This window comes from Triturus cristatus, chromosome 3_1, assembly GCF_964204655.1.
Source record: "Triturus cristatus chromosome 3_1, aTriCri1.1, whole genome shotgun sequence".
Classification (NCBI taxonomy): Eukaryota; Metazoa; Chordata; class Amphibia; order Caudata; family Salamandridae; genus Triturus; species Triturus cristatus.
Genome location: NC_140583.1, coordinates 511043360 through 511057298, shown reverse-complemented (window position 1 = coordinate 511057298; position 13939 = coordinate 511043360). Strand labels below are relative to the sequence as shown.

General features: G+C 47.1%; 1 protein-coding gene across 3 annotated transcripts in view; it reads right to left on the bottom strand.

Moving 5' to 3' along the window:
- The window catches only part of LOC146860504 (aminopeptidase Ey-like), a 724459-nt gene that overhangs the window by 257224 nt on the left and 453296 nt on the right, over positions 1 to 13939 (bottom strand). For all 3 annotated transcript variants that reach the window (XM_085644417.1, XM_085644415.1, XM_085644416.1), the window contains exon 11: positions 7294 to 7469. In XM_085644417.1, the coding sequence (XP_085500543.1) occupies positions 7294 to 7469 (176 nt within the window). The remainder of the gene's footprint in view (positions 1 to 7293; positions 7470 to 13939) is intronic.

The following is a 13939-nucleotide window of genomic DNA, read 5'->3' as shown; positions in this document are numbered from 1 at the left end:
GGCTCACGGGTGGGGGCAGCGCAGTGTCATGTGGAGGGTTGGGTGAGTGGTCCGGAGAGAAGAGTGGGTTGTGAGGGACGGGTTAAAATAATAAAACCAAAAATAAATTAAACTTTCTTTTCCTGGGTACTTTTCTTTTCCAGCTCCTGCTTTCCTGCCTCCACAGGAACAGGAAGCATGCAGCATTACTCCCCTCCTCTATGCCAATCCCAACGCTGTAATGGCAGCATTGTGATAGGTTGGGACACCGACCACACATGTGTATATGGGGAGGCCATTTTCTCCATATAGACTGCATGCAGCCTATATGGGGAAAAGGGAGAGTGCGCAAGACTGGTTTGGTTATCCCCAGAGGGTGGACCAAACAGTCAGAGCCCACAGCATTGGGCTAGCCACTGATGAGTGGCTAGCCTAATGCTGCGGGACCTCAAGCCCCTTGACCTCAAGCAAACCCGCCCACCCTCCTGCCCCAACCAAACCCTTCTGCTTTCTCACAGTGCGAGAAGCAGAAACATAAAATGGTATTTTTAATGCCATTTTATGTTTCTGATTTATGTTTCTGATTCTCACACTGCGAGAAAGCAGTGGGTTGATGCTCCTCCGCCCCTGAATGTGAATTAACCAGCAGTGATTTTCCAAACTACTGGACTTAATATAAGGAATCCCATTCCTTATGCACCCTCTCTTGGCATCCTTTCACAAGTCTCATTTGCTGAAATCGGAACCAGAGGCAGGGAAAGCAGCAGCGCTGGAAACTACTTCCATTCAATGTCTTTGTAATCCTCCTTCTCACTAGCAGTCTACGGTCATGTAAATTAACACTCACATTTCATAGCCATTATCTAGGGCCAAACATTGGTTATACCTCCACAATGGCCTCTTCCCGTTTTCAGCAGAAGTATTTTATATTCACAGATTGATGACTGGCCTTTTCACCTCAATGTCTTTGCAGACTGAGGATTCTATGCCACAATTATCTTCCAGACTCCGAAAAACCGTATATATAAAGTCTCTAAGGTCAAAGCCTTGGGACGCCAGTATGCAGATTTAAACTTTGGTGGAGTGGGAGCCCCACTGTTCATTTCCAGGGACACAGCCACAGCAAACTCGCAGGTCCCCCTCTCCTCATTTAGAAGAGGGGTAGCAGATACGTGTTTGACGGTAGGTGCTCCGTTGATCTGCCATTAGAAACTAACCTATCCAGTTCCATATAATGGGCCCTATATAACACATAGCTGCCTTTTAAATCATTCGCCCTTCATATTATTCCTAGCCGGGACTGCCATGCATGGCATGGTGAAACGGGGCATGAAAAATGGTCAGTGGTCCTCATGCACATTTTAAGTATTTGTTTCTGAAATACTACTATAAATGCCAACTGGCTCCAATGTTGGCTGCCCGTGGTCCACGAAGGGGACCCTCCTAAGAGGGCGGCTGCCTTAGTGCCACATGAGGGCACACGAGTCAGTCCAGTTGTTAGGGATCGACTAGGGGTCCGCGCGCCTCATCACTTCCGGTAAGGGGTGGGCAGGGATTGCACTATAAGTCCTTGCCCTGCCCATCTGGTGGCCTCTTTGTGGCTGCCCTTTACGTCGTTTGGTGTTGGTCCCCATGTTTGCCGTCGATGCGCTCGCCGTGAGGCTGGTGAGTGCCCCCCTCCAGCAGGGTTATGCCTGCGTGGGTCCCTGCCCCTGGCTTAGCTTTGGTAATTGCAGTTCTAGGCTGCATGGGTGGCTCGGGGTGGCCCGGTATCAGGGGTTGAACTGATGGGACATTTTCCCGGGCCTCCCTTGAGCAGGTGGCCCTCTGCCCGCTACTCCAATCTGACATGGCTGACGGCATTACGGTTTTGACACAAGGGAAACACCAAATTGATCAAGCCTGCGGGAATCTCTCATTTTATTGGGTCATTTGGGGGCCATGCGGGGTTTGGGAGTTTCGGGGGGGCAGCTGCTGCTCTGGTAGATGTGGTGTATTGCTCTAGTCGTGCGCACCACGTGACGGGCTGGTGCATGCTGGGAGCTGCGGCGGTTATCTCCGCGCTGTAGTGCCGCAGTGCAGGAGTGACCCCGGCGCTCTCCTGGACAATAAACCTACTTCAGCCTCCCTTACAACCGGCGTCTGTGTCATTATTGGTGACGGCCCACACACTACTAACTGGCGACGAGGCTGGGTGCAGTATCGCACACCACAGCACGACACCCGCACTCACCGGTAAACGGCCGGAGGCGCCCGGCACGGCGTATCCTATGAACAGGAGAGCGTGGCAGAGGGTCAAGGGGCAAAAGCAGGGCCCCCCACTGGGACGCCTGTGAGACCGCAGGGGGAGTCCCAGCCCCCGCGCATGAGACAGCGCGTGGCAGCACAAGACAGCTCTTGGCAGATCAAGTCACAGGGAGACACCTTGACATCACGGAGCACAGCACAGGTGCCCAGAGCCCTGCAGACCTGCAACACGTGCTCCTGGCCAGGGGCACGTTCCAAGTAAATGCTGGGAGTGCCTGCTGCCTGCCCCTAGAGGAGCCCTCCCACAGGGATACCTCCCTTGTGCTACTTCTACCTGCTGCCTCTAGCAATCCCTGCAGACGTCCCCCAGCGCAGGGCTGACAGGAAGATTGCCAACAGGGATCATCTGGACACGCGGTCCAACCGGTCACACCCCAAGATACCTCCAAGAACACAGAGGGAGTGGAAAAGTGGCGTATACCCACACAAACCCTGCTATTGCGCATAAGAGTCAAGGCAATACACCCGAAGGCCACGTATGCTGGGCAGCCTCTGCATACCCACCCAGCTCGCTACCGCCCAAGTGTCCCTAGCCTACACCTGGGGAACCACGACCTCCGCACCCAGTCAGGATGTGTGCACAGACATTTTCACTCACAAATCCAGTCCCCTTTCAGCCAAGACCGGGTGAACCTGCTATGAAATGGGAGGACTGGAAGGGATATTTTCTAAATTACTTATCAGCTCTGGAAGATGAAGGTGAAGAAGCTTTTTCCAGCAAACGCAGGAAGAAGATCCTTTTGCACAATTTGGGGCCAGAAGGGCTTAGAGTGTACGAGCATATGGTAAAGAAGACTAGGCTCCCCAATGACGCTGACGACTTTCAACATGCGCTAGATGACTTGGATAGTCATTACCAACCAGTGGTGTGCACGGCCATAGAGCGCTATAATTTTTTCCAACGGAAACAAACTGACACAGAGTCCGTAGAAGAGTAGGTAGCGGTGCTGAAAAGGTTAGCGGTCACGTGCAAGTTCGGACACCTCCATTATGACCTTGTGCGTGACCAGATAGTAATGCATAAGGTCGATACAAATATTCAGGAGATGCATCCCTCAATGCGATCATTGCCATGGTCAAGAAAGCTGAACTGTCTAAACGGTGCACCGAGGCCGCGAAAAAGGACTGCGCCAGTAAGGCCACAGTGTGCAGGGTGACCGACACCAAATCCCACGACAGCAAACCTCCACCCACACGTGGGACCAAGTTTACCAAGAAACCATTACCCAGAGCGGCAAGACCCCACAATGCACCCGGTGACCACAAGAATGCCTGTTACAGGTGCGGCAGTCATGCACATGCAGCCAATGACAGACGGTGCCCATCATTTCGGATCAAATGCTCCTATTGCGGACTGATGAGTCATTTTGGGAAAGTGTGTAGATGCAAGCCCAGCAAAACCTCTGTAAAATGTGTTCTACAGGATTCTGACACTGAAGGGGTGGAGGGTGAGGTTGATGAGGACTGTGTGCTTTGCATTGATGACCAGGTTCTGGGTATTGATTGTAAAAGCACAAAGAAACCCTCTTGCTTATTTTCCATAGGGGGAGTACAAGTTTCCATGGTAGCACACTCAGGGTCACCATACCATTTGGGAGAGGGACTTCGCACACTCCTTAGGCACTCACCTACACCCCACAGACATTCACCCTGTCACCTTCACAGGCGAGAGAATTCCCATGGTAGGTTTCCGTCCACTCTTAAGTCCACAGTTTAAGGGTAGGACCTCGGAAGGGAAACTGTATGTGGTGGAAAAAGGGCCCTCGGTACCAGGCTGGGCAGACCAAGGGGCGTTAGGAATCCAACTAAATCCAGGTGGGGCCACACAAGTACTCATGACAGACAACCCAAAGACAAGCGAGGATGAAGCATGGAAAAATGACTTTCCAGCAGTATTTTGGAGGCACAATAGGCAAGTTCACCAAATGCACACATATAATTTGCCTCAAGGAAGGAGCCACACCAGTATGCCATAAAGTAAGGAACATCCCATTCAACTGCAGGGAGGCAGTGCAAATGGAACTACAGCAGCTAGAAGACAACGGGGTGATCGATCCGATCGAGAGCGCGGAATGGTTGGCACCCTTGGTGGTCGCACGCAAGCTCAACGGGAAGGTGCACCTCTGCATAGACCTAAGGGAACTCAACAAAAGTATCATAGTGGACAAATTCCCGCTGCCCAAAATCACTGAGATGTTGGCCCAGACTAAGGGAATCAAATGGTTCTCGACTATTGACCTCACGGCTGCGTACCACCAAATTTCACTGCACCCCTCCTGTAGAAAACTTACATCATCGATCACGCCATTTGGCTGCTACAGGTTCCAGCGGATGCCCTTTGGCCTGGCATCCACTGCAGCGGTGTTTCAGAAGCTGATGCACAAGGTGTTCAAAGATATCGACGGAGTGCAATGCTTCCAGGATGACATCCTGATCATGGGCAAAACCATACAAGATCATGATGCGAAGCTCTCTACGGTATTGCGCATCCTGTCACGAAACGGCCTCACATCAGAGTGGGAAAACTGCAAATTTGGCCTCCACACCGTCACCTACACGAGATAAGCGATAAAGGCATCTCTCCCAAGAGTGCCAACGTGGAAGCAATCTAGTCAGCACCTACGCCTCAAAACAAGGAAGAAGTACGTTCTTTCCTCGGATTGGCCGAATTCTATAGCAAATTCGTACAAAACTTTGCTACCAAGACACACAGTCTACGCCAAATCCTTAAAGAAAAGAAGGCTTTCGTCTGGTCCATCGAGGCAAATGAAGATTTTCTGCGAATCAAGAATGACATCTGTGATGCCGTGCCCCTACATGGCTTAGACCAATCCGCCCTCTCCATCCTCACCACAGACGCCAGCGACAAAGGACTGGGAGCAGTTCTGTCACAGATGTCCACGAATGGCACCATCACCACCATCAGCTTCGCATCTCGTTCTCTGGCCCCCAACGAGGAGAAGTTCAGCGTCGTCAAGAAGGAGATGCTGGCGGCCATCTGGGTGATGGAAAAGTCTCTGGGGTTCCAGGTTCCGCCTCCGGACAGACCACAAGCCGCTGGTTAAAGTCCTTACATCTATCGGACATGCCAGCGTCACCCCGCGCATTGCAAAAATGACCCTCAGGTTATTGGACTTTGTGTATGACGTAGAATACATACCCGGCAACAAGAACAAAGTGGCAGACTACCTCAGCAGATCAGAGGCGATGGAAAGTGCGCCCGCACACACAGAATGGGATGAGTACACGATCGCCTTCACCAGTGATCAGGAAGAAGTCATAAGCGCACACGAATGGCAGGAAGCGTATGACAAAGATCCCCTTCTCGACAGTGTGAAAATATTTGTCCCGCAGGGGTGGCCAGAGAATAAGCACGTGGACACCTACGTCTGGAAATTCTGGGAAGTGCGGAAGGAGCTGTCCATCAGTGAAAATGCCATATTCCTCTTGCGAGGCGACAAGGTGATACCTCCACAACAATTAGTGGAACGCCTGCTCACGATCCTGCACAAAGGCCACTTAGGAATAGTGAAGACCAAGAATCGAGTCAAACAATCTTATTGGTGGCTGGCTATCGACGGCCAAGTGGAGAAGCATGTAAGGGCCTGCAAACAGTGCAACAATGCAGACAAGGCACAAACCATGCTACGACCACCGTTGGGGAAGTTTACCACTACTACCAGCCCGTGGGAAGAACTGTTGGTTGACATTTTGGGACCTATCCTCGACATGTGGGGAGTCCCCAAGTACGCCATCGTGTTGATGGACTGATACTCCAAGTGGCCGGAAGTTGAACAGTGTGAAAAAGCAGACACGGACAGGATTGTAGCCTTCCTCACAGCCACATTTTTGAGAGAGGGCATTCCGAAAGTCATTACAAGTGATAATGGCCCTCAGTTCACCTCTGAGAAATGGATGGCATTTATGAAAAGGAATGGCATTGTGTCCAAACACACCCCGGTGTACCATCCTGCTGGAAATGGCCTTGCGAAGAGGTTTAAGCGCGTGATCATGGGGTCTGTGCAAGCAGCCATCAGCGCAGGAAAGAATTGGGAGACGGAAATTAAACACACCGTATGGGCGTACCGCATAACTCCCACAGCTACAGGTTATAGCCCGTTCAAGATTCTACGGGGCCGAGACCGTTCACACGAGACAACACAGTTTGGATGAACCTGACGCTACAAAGTAAGTGGTCCCCAGCGGTAGTCCGGAGTAATTTGGAGAAAGCCCAGAACATTTACACAGACCACTACAACAAGAAGCTCAGGGTGAGCAACGTCTCACCAGAAAAGGGGGAGTGGGTCCGAGTAAAGCTGGCACAACTGCAAAGAAAAGGAGACAGCAAGTTCAGCGAACCTCTACAAGTCAAAGAGGCCTACACACAATCAGCCTTATTAAGTGATGGCAAAGTATGGTCCTACATCAGAATGGCTAAGTGCAATAAAGTGATGGGATGTGGCAAGGGAGATGCCTCATCAAGCACCAGTAACACTAGTTGGGAGTCAGATAATGAGGAGTACGACCTGGAGTCAGACACACAGAGCAAGGGCACAACAAGAGACAGCGAAGACACAAGCAACAACACACAAGAACAGAGGAGCCCAGAAGCCACACGACGACATGGCCACCAGAAGATCAAGGTCTAACACGCAGAAGTCAACAATAGGGCATTAGATACAGTAGTAAAACATAATAAAGATTTTCTCTTTTCTTGTTGCTTATGCACTGGACTGTGTCAGACAACATTGACAGTCGAGCAAGTTAGGATGTGTCAGTATCTTACCGAATTTACACAAGTCATTTTATTCTTTATTCCCCAGGTTTTGTACTACATGAAGTCAGGAGATTCTCGAAGCATACTCGAGATTCTCGAGTGAAAGTGACACAGATTTCCACACCTGCAACTAGTGATGTTCCACAAATCTTCAGCTCAGCTTCAGTACACATGATTTATAGAACAGCACATGGCAAGCGGTGTAAATCTAAATTGTTAGACATACATACTTAAACGCCGAGGGGCGGGTGACTTTCGATTCAGAATCCAGTAGAAAATGTTTCTGTGTGATCAGCCCAGTGGTGGTGTTCACTGTTACGACTGGGAAGCCCATCTGGAGAGTCCACGTGTCCATGATGTTTTTGACGCTCTTGGGTAGCTTCACAGCTGTCTGGTTAGCCACAGCCTGCAGAAAAAAGTTGACAGAAGTTAAAACACATTTGTTTGTTTTTTTTATTTGGAAAATGTAGGCTGTGGCAGTAAAACCAAAATAACTATACACAATGATCAGTAAATTGTCTGTATAAGTTTAGAAATGCATCGGGTAAGGGCCAGGTTCAACAATATGGAAAATTAGATAAATGATGGATATGAGCCCCTTATAACTAAGCAAGTTAAATCATAGGGCACCAAAAGATTGTAAAATATGTAAGCCGTATGCTGCACAGAGAACAATGGGCTTGAATAAGTGGCATTTTTTTTTTTTTTGTGATTTTATATAGCACAAACTTAGATCAGGATCATCAGTGCACTTTACAAAAGAACCGTGACAAGAGAATCACATCAAAAATACACTGTAGATGCGTCCTAGGAGGAATGAACAATTGGAAATCAGGAAAAAGTGTGAGATGAATTGTACAGTTGGTCACAGGAAACCTTGCGATGCAACAACAGATATATTAAAGTATTCATTGAGAGCAAGTATGGGCAAGAGGTATTTAATCCAAGTGTCTTTCGAAGAGAAAAACTTTGAGATCTGTTTTGAAGGTAGCATGACATGTGGTCAAGCTGAGTGTAAGGGAGTTCCAAATTCTTGTGGTGCTGATGGAGAATGACTGGTTCATAAATCACTCAATTGAACGTGGGAGGCTCAAGGAGAAGAGATCGCACATTTTTCAATTCCCTTTTTGTGGCCAATACTTTAAGATTCTAAGTTAAGTACGTGGACGTAGATGTGTGCTATGCTTTTTAAGTTGTGCAAGCAGTTTTAAATTTAGCTCTCTTCTCTATAGAAAGCTACTGGAGGGTTAATAGAATAGTAGTGATGCGGTCAAATTTCATGCAGCCAGTCACAAAGTGGATGCAGCATGTAGAAATGGTCTGAGCGGACCAGGGTGAATTTTGGGAATGCCTGCGAGGAGTGGGATCTCGTAGTCAAGTCTGGAAAGAACTAAATCGTGCAAATTAAGTTTTAGGTCTTGTTCTGGGCTGAGTTGCTTGACTACCAATAATAGATTTAGCTGGAAGTGGGCATTCTTGGCAGTGGCTGCGATATGATTCTGGAGGTTTTGATGGCTATCAATGCTGAATCCAAGTGGCCAAGCATTCTGAACAATGGAGGGACGACCCTACACCTTGGGGAGGAGATCTATCCAGCCTTGGGCTGAAGGATTTGCTTTTTTCCAGTGATATAAGGAACTTTGTTTTTCACTAACCCTGGGCAAAGCACTATGCTACGCTCGCGTATTTTGCGAAGGTTGCGCTACTTTGCACTCCGTGAATTGCACGTAGCACAGTGCAAACACGCGTAGCATAGTGCAGCGGTCATTTTTTGCTTGCTCGCGGTCCTCAACGTCAAGTAAAATTACATCCCGGCGAGACTTTTTCCTCGTTCGCGATCAGCAACATCAAGTTGCCGATCGCGAGCGTGGAAAATAAACCACCCGGTGAGATTCTCTAATGCGGGGAGGTCAGGTTTCTCATTGAGAGTGGTTGCGTATGCTCGCGACCGCTCGTGATGAGAAACTACCAGTCCGCGTTGAGAAAGCTGCCGCTCGAGTAAAAATCTACTCGAGAGGCAGAAAACTACAGCTCGCACTGTGCAAGATGCTGTTTTCAATGATTGCACAGTGCCAGATGCTTGCCCGCACTGTGCAATCATTGAAAACGGCATCTTGCACAGTGCAAACAGGGTACTACACAGTTCGCAGAGTGCAACGCGTAGCTTTCGTAGTGCGAAGTGCACTTTGCGTAGCTACGCGTAGTGCTTCTCCGCGAACTACGCCCAGGGTTATTTTTCACATGGTGTATTTTGAGGTGGTGCTTTGACATCCATGTTTGAATTTTGGTCAAGGTATTGAATAGAAGGGTAATGTCAGCTGGGGGTATGACCTTCATATAGATATGAGTATCATCAGCATACAGGAGGAAGAGGATCAGAGAGTTCTTAAGGATCACAAAGTGGGGTTCAAGATAGAGATTAAGAAGGGTTGTAGAGAGGATCAAGACTTGTGGTATGCATTTTTGAAGGCTAACTGGTGTTGAAACAGCCACAACAAGATGTAAGAAGCCCTTTCCAGAAGAGCCCATTTACAACAGGACTTGCCTTGGACCCTGCTTTTGGCTTTTGGTGGAGTGAGTCCTGATCCCTAAGTGCTGTTCCTGAGGTCCCGGGTCTCTAAGTCGTGTAAAGTGTACGCCTCCTACCATTCAGAAAAATCAGGGACCTAGAAACCTTTTGGCTTCAAAGAGCTCCAGAGGACTAGGACAAAAATGGCAAATTGATGCAACCAAGGTGTGTTGCCCCTGGACTGATGATTCAGGTTTAACCCACATGTAGCTTTTCCACAGCAGCTAATGTGTTTCGTACCGTTTCCACTTTTTTAGTAGGAACTGTTCGTTTGTTGGACAACATAAATGCTGAGATTGTGCCAGACTGACTCTATGCACCCCTTCAGGATATGTCGACCTATAGTCCCACTAGCTCTCAGTACCACCATGAGTACCCCTAACCCTAGTGAGGTCTCAAATGGTTTGGGCAACCTCAGAACATGACCACCCTGTCTCCCAAAGGAATCATGGTAACAGATCTAGAACCTTTTCGCTCAGTCATTTGAGCATACCCAGAGAGATACACAAGAAATACATGTAGGAAGCTGGGTCTGTATATACTATACCAAAGTAAGGTATAGTGTGCATAGAGTCTAGTGGATCCTCAAGGGCTTACAACGGTATATGTAGATAGCACCTTACTCTCTATTTGTGGTAGTGTGGGCGAGCAGTAAGGCTTTATCAGAGGGTAGTGGTATATTCCATATACGTATTCTATATAGGCGCAGGTAACACTGCAACTTTTCACCTATATCCTTCCCTACATTACATGCATAATGGTTCATAGGGACTGACCTTTTACCTAGATACAACACTGAATTCAGAAAGTGGGTCCTCTTCCTAGTTTGAAACTCATACATTATGCATGAGGCTTCTTGGAAGCACAGCAGGACTGACAACAGGACGAACATTTCCTGTATAATATCCCTGTATAAAGTTAAGGCCCGACGTCATCCTTTAGGCCAACACAGTAACACAGCAAGGTAGGACCCCTGGGAAGACCTATGGGTATATATACATCATGTCTTGCTTAGAAATACAGAAGAGAACGTGGCTTCCCGGCTGACACACTGACCAGAGACGCTGAGGTTCCCCCATGCAGATACTTCAGCTCTCAGTGGCCTAACATCCCTCACAGGGTATCCAACTCGAGACCACGACAGGGTCCCTAATTCTCTCATTCTCAGGTAATGGGGTTGACTAAATCCTTGAGGGATTCTTGGCATACCACCTAAACCAATGCTAGGTACATTTAAGTACATCTAGTTAGGGAGGCATAGTAGGAGTATTCACTTTTTATCATGTATTGTATGTAATTGTATATATTCATGATTACTGAAAAATTGTAGAACTGTACCATCCCTTTACTTTTGTAGTACTGCTAATCATATATCTCTGCTACTGTCTAATGGTTGTTACAGCACATCTATTTTACACTAGAATAACAACTGTTCAATAAATTCTAATTGAAACGCCCAGACTGTTTATTCTGTGTATCTCTGAGACAAACAAAGTGAGCACGAGTGACTGGGCGAAAGGTAGTTTATTGTTTCCACGATCCTGGGGAATCAGGGTTGTCATGTTCTAAGGTTGCCTGAAACTATTCTCTCACCGATAAGAGGAGATTCCAGTGGCACTGCGAGCTATACAAGCAGGCTGACATATCCGGTGGATGTGCTCGGAACCAGTCTGCCACCAATGCCACAGTTTATGTTATACAAATTCGCAGAACCTGTAGAGGGTATATAGGAACAACACGACATGGCGCCGCCAACATTGGTTGGGTACCTATTTAACAGTAGAATCCGAGTAGTCCAGTCATGCTATTCTCAGAGACCCCTACTAACAAAACACTAGAGACGTCTGGAGTGGGTGGGCACAAACTCCGCCACAGTTGAGTAGGCAAAAAAATCCTATTTATTGGCTGTTGGTTAATCAAGCTTGAAGGACACATTGTTCCTAAAATTGTGCATACAAAACCTTATGTTGGTTCCCTTGGACAAACGTCTTCTTTACAAAAATGACTGAGACCAGAGATGACGCAATAGTAAATCTGAACCTCTCAGCTGGAGAAGAAGATGCAGACGCTATTCCGATTGCAGACAAAATCAGAAATACAGTCACCCTGACATTGCTAGAGAATGGATTATCAGCTAGGGGTGGCATAGTAGCTTTTGTGATTGAGGCACACAAACCAAACAAAACATAGATATTTTATTTGTGGGTTACATTCCCAGCAGCAAATGCAAGAACACAGACAATTCACTACTATACAGAAGGAAATGCACCAGCGGAATATTGTCCATTTGAGGACATTGAGGTTCCGCTCATGTACCAGGAACACTTATACTGGTTTAAAGGCACCCTACCCCTTACAGAAGAAGTGTAAGACTCGGCCCGCTCAGAGGAGAAGGGTCAACATGGCCGATATTAGCGGCCTACACAGCACATCCTGACATTGACACAATGCCACGAGGGGACTTACTCATACAACACAAAGATTTAATTAAAATCTAGAGAAACTTGATGCAATTCATCATGAGGACATTTACAGTCCAACCAGCAATAGTTGCAATAAATGGAACTCAAACTCAGGGTACAGCAACAAAAATCACACCACAAACATTACAAGCAGGGATGGGTAAAATGCCCTCTAAAAGTGAACAAATGCCATTCTGGGTAGCTCAGAAAATAACACAGTTAGAGGCAGTATTCCCGAATGCTACCCCGTATGAAAAACACAGAATGCTAACAATCTGCTTGCCCATTGGGTAACACCACAAGTAGAGGATTGTACCACTTGGGGTACAGTCTTTGCTGCTATTTATACTAGGACTCATGGTATTCCTTTGTTAGCGGTAATACCCGATGTATTAAGACAAATACAAAACAAGTATGGAGCAGAGCCTGCTCTGAACTTAGGGATGAAGTTACTAGGTAACTATGCCCAGGTATCAGCAATAATATTAGCTAATATTAAAGGGGAAGCAGCTTTGGTGGCTATCCACCAATACCTAAGGGTGTTCAATCCTTTAGAACAGGAACACAAACTACCAAAAATAATTGAAACTGCATATGCAGAATTAGGCAGAGACAGTTTGGGTGGGAAAGCATTAAGACCACAACTGATGGGCAGTTCTGAAAAGGACACTTCTGAGCAGACACCTGCTTCAAATAAAAAGAAGTGGGATAATACAAACATTAAAGAGAACAGATCTCAATCCTGAGGTAGATCTCCTCCACAGTAGCCCTCCAAAAAGAGGTATAATCTCAGGAATAGGGATAATATTAGGAATACAGATACACGTTCCTCTTGGACCTTTCAGGGTTCATCGAAAAACTCCGAGAGGGAAGGCCGATCAGAGATACAAGAAGAGCATACAAAACAAGAGACAAGCAGCACGCTCAAGATTACACTTCCAAAAAAGAGGAGAAGCCAAAGCAAAGCAAAAGCCACAGTAAAAAAGGATAAAGTTGCAGGTCTAAAGATCAGACATGCCCAGAATTCTGAGGACTCAACTACTGAATGGGGAATGGGCCCTGACGATGCTAGACAGTGCGGTAGAAGTAACAATAGCTCATCAGAGCGTGATGGAATTTCTGGTGACAGCAGACTTGAATGATTATATCTCAGTAGAAACACCTGATACTAGGGTGAGTGTCCTACATAAGTTACATGAAATAACGCTCCCGATGGAGGGGGACAAAAGTAGAACAGTGAGAGGTCTCTATTGGGAGAACCTGACGTTTGGCTATGACATTTTGTTAGCTGAACGAGATTGGCAGCCAGCATTCACCATTGGTTGCCCTAAAGAAGAAACAGTAATTCTACCGGCATTCTCAGACCATATTCCCAGGCACTTACAACGCACATATGCACAGGAGTGGGCAGTAGCCCAGGCTCCGGCATTATACAAGAACCATGTTGGATGGGATGAGGATTCAACTCACCACATAATTCCTTTAAACAATACTCCAACTGCACAGAGGCAGTATCCAATAAAGCAAGAAGCTAAAAAACAGGTCAGGGAGATCTTTGATCAACTTGAATACCAAGGGGTGATTGAAACATGCACCTCTCAAATGAACAATCCTTTGTTTCCAGTCAGGAAACCCGACCATTCATATCATCTGGTTTTAGATTAGAGACATTTAAACACTTGCACTAAGACATTCGCAGTCCAAAATGCACACAGTGCCGCATTAATGAATAAGATTGTGTGGAAAAACAACACTTGATATCTCAAATGGATTGGATTTTTTTGCCAAGATATACCGCCTGAATGCAGGTATCTGACAGCATTCTCAGGGCTGGGGTCTCAGCTG